The sequence below is a fragment of the Panthera tigris genome, chromosome B2, assembly GCF_018350195.1.
Source record: "Panthera tigris isolate Pti1 chromosome B2, P.tigris_Pti1_mat1.1, whole genome shotgun sequence".
Classification (NCBI taxonomy): domain Eukaryota; kingdom Metazoa; phylum Chordata; class Mammalia; order Carnivora; family Felidae; genus Panthera; species Panthera tigris.
Window position 1 is genome coordinate 34,277,423 of NC_056664.1, and position 12,773 is coordinate 34,290,195.

At 49.0% G+C, this 12,773-nt stretch overlaps 1 protein-coding gene across 2 annotated transcripts; it reads right to left on the reverse strand.

Moving 5' to 3' along the window:
* Positions 1-2,802: 2,802 nt before the first annotated feature.
* CLPS (colipase) lies at positions 2,803-5,159 on the reverse strand. 2 transcript variants are annotated; one of them, XM_007085269.1, is made up of 3 exons: positions 5,076-5,159; positions 3,397-3,519; positions 2,803-2,934 (listed from the first exon to the last, which is right to left on the reverse strand). In XM_007085269.1, exons 1-3 carry the CDS (start codon positions 5,157-5,159, stop codon positions 2,803-2,805), a joined length of 339 nt encoding a protein of 112 aa, XP_007085331.1. The 2 variants fall into 2 exon arrangements, with proteins under 2 accessions (XP_007085331.1, XP_007085332.1); XM_007085270.1 differs by lacking the exon at positions 3,397-3,519.
* Positions 5,160-12,773: the final 7,614 nt, after the last annotated feature.

The following is a 12,773-nucleotide window of genomic DNA, read 5'->3' on the forward strand; positions in this document are numbered from 1 at the left end:
ATCAATGGCAAGGCTACAACCTATAGGACATCTTTATGGGAATTTGAAAACAGGGACTCCTTGGGGCCCCTGGGTAGCTCAGTTGGTTAAGCATCCGATTTTGGCTCAGGTCATGATCTCCCGGTTCGTGGGTTTGAGCCCCACATTGGGCTCTGTGCTGACGGCTTGGGGCCTGGAACCTGCTTCAGATTCTGTGTCTCCCTCTCTCTCTCTGCCCCTCCCCCATTCATGCTCTGTCTCTCTCTCTCTCTTTCTCAAGATAAATAAACATGAAAAAAAATAAAAATATTAAGAAAAAAAAAAAAGAAAATGGGGTCTTGTCTGGGCTCCAGGCTGGGTGAGAAGAAGGTGCCTTTGAACAGCAGCAACACAACAAAAAATATTCCCCTTCTTCCAGCAGTCGTGTATTACTCAGTCTCAGTGCCAAAAACAAGAACCACTCCAGATGGTTCAAGTAGAAAGGATTTAACACGGGGAACAGGGGGTTGAGGTTTTTGCCCCTTGCTGCCACAGAGCCCAGCTTCCCACTCACCCCTGGAAACTAGGAACATTTCCCTCGCACCCTTTATAGACTGTAACACAGTGCTGGGCACTATGGTCATTCAACAGATGTATGAAGAAGTGAATGAATGCAGGTTCCCACCCAGCTTTGGATCTAGGCACCACGGAGTATGACCCAACCCTGCCTCAGAGTCTGAGCCCCCTACTGGGTTAAGATATTGAAAGCCCCTCCAGTTGAGCACTAACTTAGGTATGGAGGATACTTACCTGACTCCCCAACAGCCTTTACCCCTCTTCCTTGCTAGCTGAACCCCAGTATTGTTTGGCTGGTACTGGGCCCAGCCCTGGGAGAGGGATCTAATTAGCCCAAGCCAGTCATGGCGGTCCCATTCCCTTTGCCCAGTACTTGCTTTCCCAGCTTCCCTTGTGGCCAGAGGTGGTCCCTTGACCCAGTTGGAGCCATTGAGATATGGAGATGTCAGCCTGGAGGTTTTTGGGCAAGATAAGAAAGTAGGCTAGGAGAAATAATCTGCCCTCAGCCCCTATCCAGCCACCCTCTACTCCATGCTTCCTAACTTGAACATGGTAAGAGAATATGACCATTAGGAGCTGCCGTGAAGGCATCTGCCAGTTGAGAGGAGGTAACAGACGCACAGTTCTGCCAACACTTCCTATCTCCAGACTTCTTTTTAATGTTTGTTTGTTTGTTTGTTTGTTTAGAGAATGAGTGGGGGAGGGGCAGAGAGAGAGAGAGAGAGAGAGAGAAAGAGAGAGAGAGGGAATCCCAAGCAGGTTTCCTGTCAGTGATCAGCGCAGAGCCTGACGAGGGGCTCAATCTCATGAATCATGAGATCACGACCTGAGCCCAAATCAAGAGTCGGACGCTCAACTGACTGAGCCCCCCAAGGTGCCCCCTCCAGACTTTTTGATTCATGAGAAACATGTGTCCCTATTTGTTTCAGCCATAATTCCTTGGTTTTTTTTGTTACTTTTCAGGTAGATCCTGTCTTAACTCAGAAACCTAGTGGCTACTCTAAGGACTCCTTAATCACAGACTACAAAATCCTGGGGCTGGGAGAGCATCTCAGCTTTAATTAGTTCATTCTCTTCCTTTGCATGAATCTCCTCTCCTACATCCCCACTGAGGGTCAGTGAACCTCCACTTGCATATCTCAGTGACGGGGACCTCAGTACTGCCTAAGGCAACCTAGGTTTGATGGTTTTTATGTTAAACCAAAACCAAATTCCCTACAATCCCACCCATTTGTCTTAGTATGAATAATTGGGAAAGAACCAGGAATTGTAGAATGGGTAGGGGGGTGGAGTTAGCGGGTGTGCTGCTAACTTTTTCTTTAAGTTTTTAATTAGCAGACCTTTCTTTCTTTCTTCTTTCTCTTTCTTTCCTTTTCTTTCTTTCTTTCTTTCTTTCTTTCTTTCTTTCTTTCTTTCAGTTTATTTATTTTGAGAGAGCACAGTTGGGCCAGGGGTAGAGAGAAAGAGGAAGAGAGAGAATCCCAAGCAGGCTCTGTGTGGTCAGTGCACAGCCCCATACAGGGCTCGTTCCCATGAACCGTGAGATCACAACCTGAGCTGAAATCAAGAGTCAGACATCTTACCGACTGAGCCACTCAGGCAACCCCCAGATTTTTCTAATTATGTGACATTGAGCAAGTTGCTTAACTTCTCTGAACGTTAGTTTTTGTTTTATCTATAGAGACGATATATTCTCCCTCCTGGATCGTTGTGAGGATTTGCTAGCAAAGAGTAAGCCCACAGCAATTGTTAGTGGTTTGACTCCTTAACACATGGGTTGTGTCAACCAGCTGGCATATCTGAGAGTTGGGTCCAGAAAGCAGATAGGACCCCAGGACAGGGGCTGGTAAATTTTGACGCAGGGCAGAGAATATGGGCCATTATGACTCCCCTCAAGAAGTGTGTGCATGTACCTGTCTGAGAACTTGAGGGGCAAGAAGGGCATCCCAGGGAGGTGTCACGGTCCCCAAATGGAGAGGTTCTCAGCATGGCTGCTTCACAACCTTGTCTCCAGTCTGTCCAGCCTCATCCCGCCTGGCTCCCAACCCACCCCTCCTTCCTCTGACCTATTGACTTCCTCTGACCTTGATGAGGCAAAGGCTTGAGGTGACATCAAGGAAGACGCTGACTCAACAAGAACATTCAGGAGCCTGGGGAAGGTTGCAGGAAGAGCTTTAATTGCTGAGAATCCAATCAGAAAAGGGAGGTGCTGGCCAAGGGGTGGCCAGCCAGGGAGGGGTGGTGGAAGGGGGGCAGCCTTCGGTGGTTTTACTCCCGGGAGCGTCCAGCATCGTGGCAGAAGCCAAAGTTGGTATTGGTGATGGAGCCCACGATGGTCTTGTCAACCTCACAGGTCAGGCCCCGTTCACAGGGACACTTGTAGTAAACCCCATAGAGTGTCTGCAAAGACACAGGGCCATTGGAGTCACAGGCTGTGTGTTGGGGGGGCTACTTTGGGCATAACATGCCCCCTGGCCTGACCCCAAGAACCCCTGGCCAGTCTCTTTTCAGTCTGTCTTCTTCTGACTGCCACCCCAGAGGGCACTGTGGGCCCCGAGGCTGGTCCCACTCTGTGCATTTACGCTGACTAACTACATCTCTCTGGGGAGGCCTCTATTCACCTGTCCGTGAAACGGGGATAGCAACCCCCTGCCCCCATTCATCTCACTGGTCACTTGTGAGGGTCAAAGGAGATGATGGCATGGGAAAGTGCTTTGAAGCCTGCTGACCTCCCCCTCTTAATCTCAGCGTTCAGGGCCCAGGCTGACGCTCCTCCGCGATCCTATCCCCAAGCCTGAGGGCCCTCCTCCTCTGAGCGGTCCCTCTTCCCGCCACGACCGCCCCCACTCCGTGGGCACCCACCTTGGCAGAACACTCGCTGTTCTCACTGGCCTTGGGTGCGCAGCGGGCCAGGCTCAGCCCCGTGCTACGGTGGCAGCACTTGCTCTTGCATTGAAGGCTGTTCAGGCAGAGCTCGCCGTCTTCCTGCCGGGGCAGCCGGTTAGCCCAGGACCCCTTCCCTTGGTCCCTTCTCTACACGCCCCCTGCCCCGCCACCCACTGCCGCTGACAGTGCCTCCCCTGGTGGGGGCGTGTGTAGAGGAACCCAGCCCCTGGGTCTGGGGGCCAATCCGCCTACCCCCAGCCCCAGCGTGTGAGAAGTGGGCAGGGTAGTGGTTGCGAGTCAGGACACGGGTTCTAGCACCCGCTGTGCTATCAACTCCCTGGGTGACTCTGGGCAAGTCACTGCCCCACACTCTGCCTCGGTGTTCCCAAAACAGGGTCTCCAAACTTCTCTGGTTCCCACGCTCCGTGGAGGAGCCTGTGAAGGGTGAGGACCTTCTCCCTGGAAAATTCCTCCCTCCCCTGACTTTTACATATAACCTCAGGGGGATCCTGGACCCTCTGAGCCATGTAAGGCCCTGAGTTAAGAAGCTTTGGGTACAGAGGCAGCATGGGGCAGCGTGACAGTGTGGCTCTGGAGCCAGCAGCCTGGGCTCCAATCCCTGCTCTGTGTTTTCCAGCTGTGTGACCTCAGGCAGGTGGCTTAACCTTTCTCTACAACTGCTTTCCATCTGAAAACGGACCTGATCCGAATAGGACCTATCTCGCGTGGTCAGTATGAGGCATTTAGAACTGTGTCTGTGTGTCCCTCTAGGTCAGAAGCCAGACTCACTGGGAGAGCTTTTTAAACTACTGCACATTTCTGAGCCAGGGTTTCCAGGGCAGGACCCTAGGGCTCTAGGTTTTTCTAAAGCTCCCTCAGCCAGTTTGAACCATTGCCCTGAGCATGTCCCATGCTGGTCAGCCTTGTCTGAGGCGCCAGCGGAAGAGGGCAGGACCGTCGTGGGCAGGATAGATAGAGATGCTTCACCTCTCAGCCTCCAGGCAGCCCCAGGTGGAGACATTAGAGGTTAAGATCGAAGCTTAAAAAATCTCCACCTGGGCACATGCACCCCAATATTTATAGCAACACTATCGACAGTAGCCAAATTATGGAGAGAGCCCAAATGTCCAATGACTGACAAATGGATAAAGATGGATAAAGAAGATGTGGTGTGTATGTATGTATATATATATATATATATATATATATATATATATATATATATAATGTAATAATACTCGGCAATCAAAAATAATAAAATCTTGCCATTTGCAACAATGTGGATGGAACTAAGAGTGTATTATGCTAAGCGAAATTAGTCAGAGAAAGACAAATATCGTATGATTTCACTCATATGTGGAATTTAAGAAACAAAACAGATGGACATAGAGGAAGGAGAGGAAAAATAAGATAAAAAAAAAACAGGGAGAGGTGTTGGTGGGGGCTGGGCTAAATGTGTGATGGGCATTAAGGAAGACGCTTGTTGGGATGGGCACCGGGTGTTCTCTGTAAGTGATGAATCACTGAATTCTACTCCTGAAACCATTATTACACTATATGTTAACTAACTTGGATTTCAATAAAATTTAAAAATTAAAAAAAAAAAAATCCCTGCCTGGATGTTCAGATGACTCCTTCCCTGAAGCCCCTCTTACCAGGTGGATAATGATTCCCCGAGGGTCAGGCACCGCATAGGCCACTGCGAGGGCAACCAGCAGAAGGACGAGGACCTTCTCCATGATGGACGGGCACAGCCGGTGTAGACAGCCGCTGGCAGGTCAGGTGGCAGAAGACAGACCCGGCCTGGGTGGTGGAGGTATAAAAGGGACTCTGTCCAGGTGTGACTCACCTTCCCCAGCCCGCTCGCTGGGCTGCACGTGAACCGAGGCCCAGCTGTGGCCAATCTGCTGGGGGGCGTGTCCTGATAAAGCAAATGGGCGACACCTGGTTCCTTGTGCATGCGTGTGCGTGTATGTGTGCACCTGTGTGTGTGTGTGTGTGTGTGTGTGTGTGTGTGTGTGCGCCTGTGTGTGTGGTGGTGATACTGCATCGTGGTTGGGTGTGGACTCTGGAACACTTTTACTTGTAAAGTTATTAGCTGGGCAAGTTATCTGTTCTGAGCCTCAGTCTCCTTATCTTCAACTGGGGATCATTTTGAGAGTTGGGAGGGCTGAGGGAGTGAATATGTCACATATATCTTAACACACATGGGTAGCTCAGCCCCGGGCTTGGCTCTGTCATTAGGATGTGTCAGCCGCTGTTACCGGTGCTCCGTTCCCCGCTGGTGCCCGGAGCCCTGGTAGGGCTGGGACTCGGGTGAGGCGAGAGAGGCACCAAGGGTGTGAGCACCCCCTTCAGCTTTGCATGTAGGCACCTCTCACCCCAGTCTAGGCCCTGCTTCTGGCTCCATCCAAACCCAGGGATCAGACCCCGGTGAGGAGGGGCCCCAGCCTCCCCTGGGGCATTTTAGGGCAGGTCGAGGCTGCTGGGGCTGACCCGCTCTGTGATTGACCGCTGGAGGGGGGATGTGTGTTCTCACTTCCCACCTGCCCTCACACTGTGGGGGAGGCGGGGAGGGGGGGCCTGCCTCCGTGAGTGATTTCAGGGGCCCTTAGGATGGTCCTTCTCACGCAATTGTCTCCCGTTTCCTCTTCACTCAACATCTGCAGTCCCAAACCCCTTCAGTTAAGGCTTCCACTCAGCCTGTCCCCTACCCAAGGCCACCTGTGAACGTGAGCTGTAGTCTATCCTGGCTGAGGACGAGGAAGTCTTGTGAATCGCAGATGGACCCAGGTCGGGGGAGGGGGGCTGAAGGCTGGGAAGGGTGCAGCTGCCAGAGTGTGCTCAGGTGTGGGACCAGAGCAACTTTCCCTGAACGACCGCTCATGGCAGCCAAGGATCCCATCCCAGGAGGTGGAAGACCGCCCCGCTGTGGAGGCCCTGGATCCGGTTCCCCAGAGCACAGCTTGGATCCATATAGACTTGGCTTCCAAACTCGGCCCTCCCTAGCCACGTGACCTTGGACAGGTAATTTAAATCTGTAAGCCATCTGAGCCTGTTTCCTCGCGTACCAAGGAAGATGATGGCTCCTTTGTAAGGTCAGGATTGAGTAAGACAATGCAGGTGGGAGTGCCTAGCGTCTAGTAGGTGTTCTGCCCTCGTAATACCCCCACCCCTCCGCCTTACAGCCCTAGAGGGTGGAATAGAGGGGAGTAGCTGGAGGAACGAGCTAGGAGACCCTCACAATGGGAGAAACCTGACACAAAAGTATCACTGATTAAAGCAACACTAGTCTGTCTTATTTTTATGGAACTCAGTGTTTAAAACCACTTTCCCCTATGAGGTCATTCTGGCCCCTCCTTCGCTTCCCACTCCCCTCCCCCCCAGTACCCCTGTGAGCAGAGCCACAGGGAGGGTAATTGCACTTTGCTTTTCAGCAGTCAAGGCCAGGAGGCTGGGGAAGGAACTGGAGGGGCTCTTTCCATCTGTGACCGGAGCTGTGAAAAGTGCATCAGTCCTATCTCCGGCTGGTCACAGCCAACTTCCCAGAGGAGGAAGAATGGAGTTTTTTCCGTTACAGATGAAGAGTATAGCAAAGAGAACTTTGGCCAATGTTTCTGCTTCCAAAATATAAGCAAAAATTAGATTTTTTTTTTTTGTTACCAAATCCCCATAAGGTTTAGCCACCCCTTGCCCAATCTAAAGAGTGTTGTGCATTGCGTTTTTCCCCTTTAAAAAGGAACCCCACATGCAATCACACGGATTAACTTCAGAGGCACAATGTTGAGTGAGGAAAGCCACAGACAGAAAACATACAGACTGTGTGGTTACGTTTACATGCAGTTCAGGAAAAGGCAAAACTAACCTATGGTGATAAAAATCTGCAGGTTTACCCCTGGGTGGGCAAATTGGCTGGGAGGCGGCAAGAGGAAGCCTTCTGGAATGTTGGAATTGTTCTAAATCTTGATTTGGGGCATTGAGAGAGAGAGGGCATGAGTGAAAGAGGGCAGGGAGGGAGAGAGAGGGGGGAGAGAGAGACTCTCTGATGCGGAACTCACGAATGGTGAGATCATGACCCGAGCAGAAGTTGGATGCTGAGCTGACTGAGCCACCCAGGTGCCCCCACAGTATGTACTTTTAAAAAGTTGTGTTTTGGGGCGCCTGGGTGGCTCAGTCGGTTAAGCGTCCGACTTCGGCTCAGGTCATGATCTCACGGTCCGTGGGTTCGAGCCCCGCATCGGGCTCTGTGCTGACAGCTCAGAGCCTGGAGCCTGTTTCAGATTCTGTGTCTCCCTCTCTCTCTGCTCCTCCCCTGTTCATGCTCTGTCTCTCTCTGTCTCAAAAATAAATAAACATTAAAAAAAAATTAAAAAAAAAAAGTTGTGTTTTATTTTTGTTTTTATTTTTGGCCTGGCTTCTTAGCATAACACATTTGGGATTTGTGCACGTTGTGGCCGGTTTCTGTAGTTTGTTTCTACTGTTTCTGCTTCTGTTGTGTGGAATGGAACCACAGTGTGTTTATCCATTTCCGGCTGAAGGACATTTGGGTTATTTCTGAAAAATTTGGGGCAATTATTAATAAAGCTCTTATACAGGAGCACCTGGGTGGCTGGGTCGGTTAAGCGTCCGACTTCAGCTCGGGTCATGAGTTCGAGCCCTGCATCGGGCTCTGTGCTGACAGCTCAGAGCCTGGAGCCTGCTTCGGATTCTGTGTCTCCCTCTCTCTCTGCCCCTCCCCCACTCATGTACTGTCTCTCAAAAAAAAATAAATAAACGTTAAAAAATGTTTAAAAAAGCTTTTATACATATTTGTGTACAGGTTTTTGTATGTGTGCAAGTTTTCATTTCTCTGGGACAAATAATCAGGAGTGAGATGGCTGAGTCTTGTGGCAAATGTTTGTTTCGATTTCTGAAAGATGTTGGACTGTTTTCCAAAAGGGCTGAACTCATGTGCATTCCTACCAGCAATGTATAAACGTTCCAAATGCTTTCTACATCCTCATCAGGGCTTGGCACTGCCGGTTTTTTAGTTTTTTTTTTCTCTTTCTTTCTTTCTTCCTTTCTTTCTTTCTTTCTTTTGTTGTTTGTTTCTTTGTTTTTGGTTTTTAATTTAGCCTTTCTAATAGGTGTAAGAGCAGTATGTCATTTGCGTTTCCCTACCGACTGATGATGTTGAGCATTTTTTCATGTGTTCAGTTGCCATCCATGTATCTTCTTTGATCAAGTGTTTGTATCTTTTGCCAACCAATCTTTCATGGTTTTTTGTTTTCTTGTTACTGAGTTTTGAGAGTTATCAGTGTCCTACAGGGGCTTGAAGTCTGTTCATATTATTGGGAGCCAGTAATGACTGGCTGGGTCCACCTTAGTGGGAAATCCATTCAGTCTCCATCTGTCCCACCATGGACCCCTTGTTATGAGTCTCTGAGCCAGTGCAGGGTAGGAGCGGGCGGGGAAGGAGGCTGGCTAGCATTTACAGGAGTGGGGTGTCCTGTCCAGTTGATGTTAAAACCCTCTGCAGTAGCAAACCCTTGGAGAACATTCTTATAGGACTCAAATACTCTCTGGTTTTTGTCCCTATTTTGAGGATTCCATGTACCCTACCCCTTTCCTGAAACTCTTAACCCTCCAACCTTACTCTGTTGGAGACGATGACCATCTGGCTTGTACATTAGCTGCTGCCCACAGACTGACGTACCTCAGACTGTCTCTCCTTACAGGAGAGGTGGTATACTTTTTGAGGCAGCCATAACAAATTACCACCCACTTGGCAGATTGAAACAACAGAAGTAGGTTCCCCTACAATTCTGAAGGCCAAAAGTCGAAATCAAGGTATCAGCAGGGCTGTGCTTTCTACGGAGGCTTTAGGGGAGAATCGGTTCCATGCCCCTTCTTGCTTCCGGTGGTCACCAGCTTCCTTGGCTGAAACCCCATCATTCTAGTCTCGACCTCCATGGTTATGTCACCTTTTCCTTTTTGTCTGGATTCTCCTCTGTGTGTCTTAGAAGGATACTTGTCATTGGATGTAGGACCCGCCTAGATAATCTGGCAGGATCTTCTTATCTCAAATCTTTACTTATAGCTGCAAGGAACCTTTTTCTCAATAAAGTAATTTTTACAGGTTCTGGTTATTAGGATGTGGATCTTTGGGGGGTAGATAATTACAGCACTAGAAGTGCTACCTTCTGGGGAGATTTCCTTTCCTCACTGTCCCCAGGGCTGTCCTGAGTGGGGTTGTCATGCCACAGTAGTCCACTCCCACCTGGCCAGCACCCCCATCAGAGCTCTCTCTGGAGCAGGCGGAGGGTGGGGCTTCCACAGTGAGGGAAGAGGCCCGACTGTCCCCCTGGCCTCATACAGCAGAGTTTCACCCTCACATAGGAAGGAGGTCAGGGTGCTGGCCAGCCCAAACCAAAACAATGTGACAAGTGTCCACTAGAGACGGACATTTGCCTGCCTGCATCTTTTGAGTGACTGGTAGTGACTCATTTCTACAGCTCCCCCGGGGACGTAGTGCTCTTTTTGATTTATTATTCGGAGAGTAAGAGAGAATGCCACAGGCTTTCACGTAGCTCTTCCTGGTACATTTGTCTTTAGCTCAAGGGTCAGGGAGCCAAGGTGAGGATTTGACCTGTTCCTGAGGTGATCTGGCGTAACCATTTAGAACATAGGATGGATTTCAGGCCTTGCAGTTCTGTACTGTCACAGCCCCTGAATCTTATCTTAATGGCCCTATGCCTTATAGCAACAGGTCTCAACAAATTCTCAGAGCCATAGCACATAAAGGTCTTGACTTAGGTTTTTTAAATGTTTATTTATTTATTTTGAGAGAGAGCGTGCTCGTGCCTGAGTGGGGGAGGAGCAGAGAGAGAGAGAGAGGGAGAGAGAGAATCCCAAGCAGGCTCTGCATTGTCAGTATAGAGCTGGACTAGGGGTTTGATCTCATGAACCATAAGATCATGACCTGAACTTAAATCAAGAGTTGGATGCTTAACTGACTGAGCCACCCAGGTGCCCCTTAACTTAAAAACATTTTTTAAAATGTTTTTTAGGGGCGCCTGGGTGGCGCAGTCGGTTAAGCCTCCGACTTCAGCCAGGTCACCATCTCGCGGTCCGTGAGTTCGAGCCCCGCGTCAGGCTCTGGGCTGATGGCTCGGAGCCTGGAGCCTGTTTCCGATTCTGTGTCTCCCTCTCTCTCTGCCCCTCCCCCGTTCATGCTCTGTCTCTCTCTGTCCCAAAAATAAATAAAAAACGTTGAAAAAAAATGTTTTTTATTTATTTTTGAGACAGAGAGAGACAGAGCATGAGCAGGGGAGGGGCAGAGAGAGAGGGGGACACAGAATCGGAAGCAGGCTCCAGGCTCCAAGCCGTCAGCACAGAGCCTGACACGGGGCTCGAACTCACAGACTGTGAGATCATGACCTGAGCTGAAGTCCGACGCTCAACCGACTGAGCCACCCAGGTGCCCCTTATTTTATTTTTTTTAAAGATTGTATTTTTAAGTATTCTCTACATCCAACATGGGGCTTTAACTCACAACCCTGAGACCACAAGTCTTATGTTCCAGTCAGGTACCCCTCATTTTATTTATTGAGTCAATAATCTAGATGTCTGAGCTTGTCTTGCTTAATATTATTCAGTGCCCCCCCACTGAATTTCCTAATTTTTTCATTCTCCTTATTTTATTTATTTTTAGTAGGTGCTGTGCCCCAACATAGGACTTGAACTCACAACCCCTCAACCAAGCGTCACATTCTCTACTGACTGAGCCAGCCAGGCACCCTTTCTTCATTCCCTTTAAATCTATTTTGACCAGGGCTGCCTGGGTGGCTCAGTCGGTTAAGCGTCCGACTTCAGCTCAGGTCATGATCTCACGGTCTGTGAGTTCGAGCCCCGCGTCAGGCTCTGGGCTGACGGCTCAGAGCCTGGAGGCTGTTTCAGATTCTGTGTCTCCCTCTCTCTGCCCTTCCCCCGTTCATGCTCTGTCTCTCTCTGTCTCAAAAATAAATAAACGTTAAAAAAAAATTTTTTTTTTAAATAAATCTGTTTTGACCAAAGCCACTTGGCTCCCAGAACTTGTCCCTCAGAGGGCACATGATCTCTGGTGTTCATGGGTGACAATTTTATTAGCTATTTCTCCTCTGTGTACCATGGAACATAAACAGGAATCTCAGAGCGTTTTGCCCGAAGCCCTCTTTCTGGTGCCAATGTTTGGATCAGTTAGGGCTCTTTGGTGCCACGGCCAAAGCGTACTCTGGCTAATGAAATAAAAAAAGAAGGAAATAGAAGGATATCGGGTGGGTCACAGAGCTGAAGAAGGAGCAGGGCAACTGTCTAGGCAGAGTGGGAATCAGGGTGTGTCTGAAGTTCCCAGTAGCAGCAACTCATGGATTGTTTCTTAGGGATGTTGCCAAGGCCTGATAAAGCAATAGCTTTTTTTTCCTTTTGTCAGTCTACTACCAATTCAGATTCTCCAGGGAGAGACTGATGGCCTAGTTTGGGTCACCCACTCATCCTTGTCTCTGGAGTCTGTATGCCCTGTGATTGTCTCACCAGATCCTCAGGAAGCAGGAGAGTCTGTTCTCAGAGGCAGGGGAAGTTGTGCTGGGCAGGCCAAACAGAGGTGGTTCACCAGCCTAGAGCCTTCTCTGAGTGGGAGAAGATACAGTCTGTCTCTAGGGAAACTGCCGGTCTGATGGTGGACACATAGGCTGTGCCCTCAATGACCTTCCAGTCTGATGGGAAGACTGGTCACAAAACCAAAGAGATTTAAGAGAAAGAGGAAATGTAGGCAGTGGCACAAGTATGTTCAAGACAGGGTTTGGAGGGGGGGTGAGGGGAAAGACAGGGTTTTGTTTTTTTTTAGTAGTGAAAAACTGGAAACTGCTAAAATACCCTAAAAAGGGGAAATGCTCAAACAATTAAATGATTACATACTCTGAATCAATATACACGCATTAAAATCATGTTTTTGAAAAAAAATAGTAATATGAGAAAATATTAATGGTGTAATGCTATGTGAAAAAAATTGGATACTAAATTGTCCAATTGTATAAAGCAGTATATGCAGAAGGAAGGAAATATGTCAAAATGTTAACAGAGGTAATAATAGTGATAAACCTTTTGAGTACTTTTATATGTGAGGCCCTATGCCAAACAGTTTACCTGTATTATTTTACGTAACCCTTAGGTGATAGGAACTATTCTCCCCATACTTTTTAAAAGCAGGCTCTATGCCCAGTGTGGGGCTTGAACCCGTGACCGTGAGATCAAGACCTGAGCTGAGATCAAGCGTCTGACTCTTAACAAACTGAGCCACTCAGGCTCCCTCTCCCCATTTTATAGATGAAGAAACT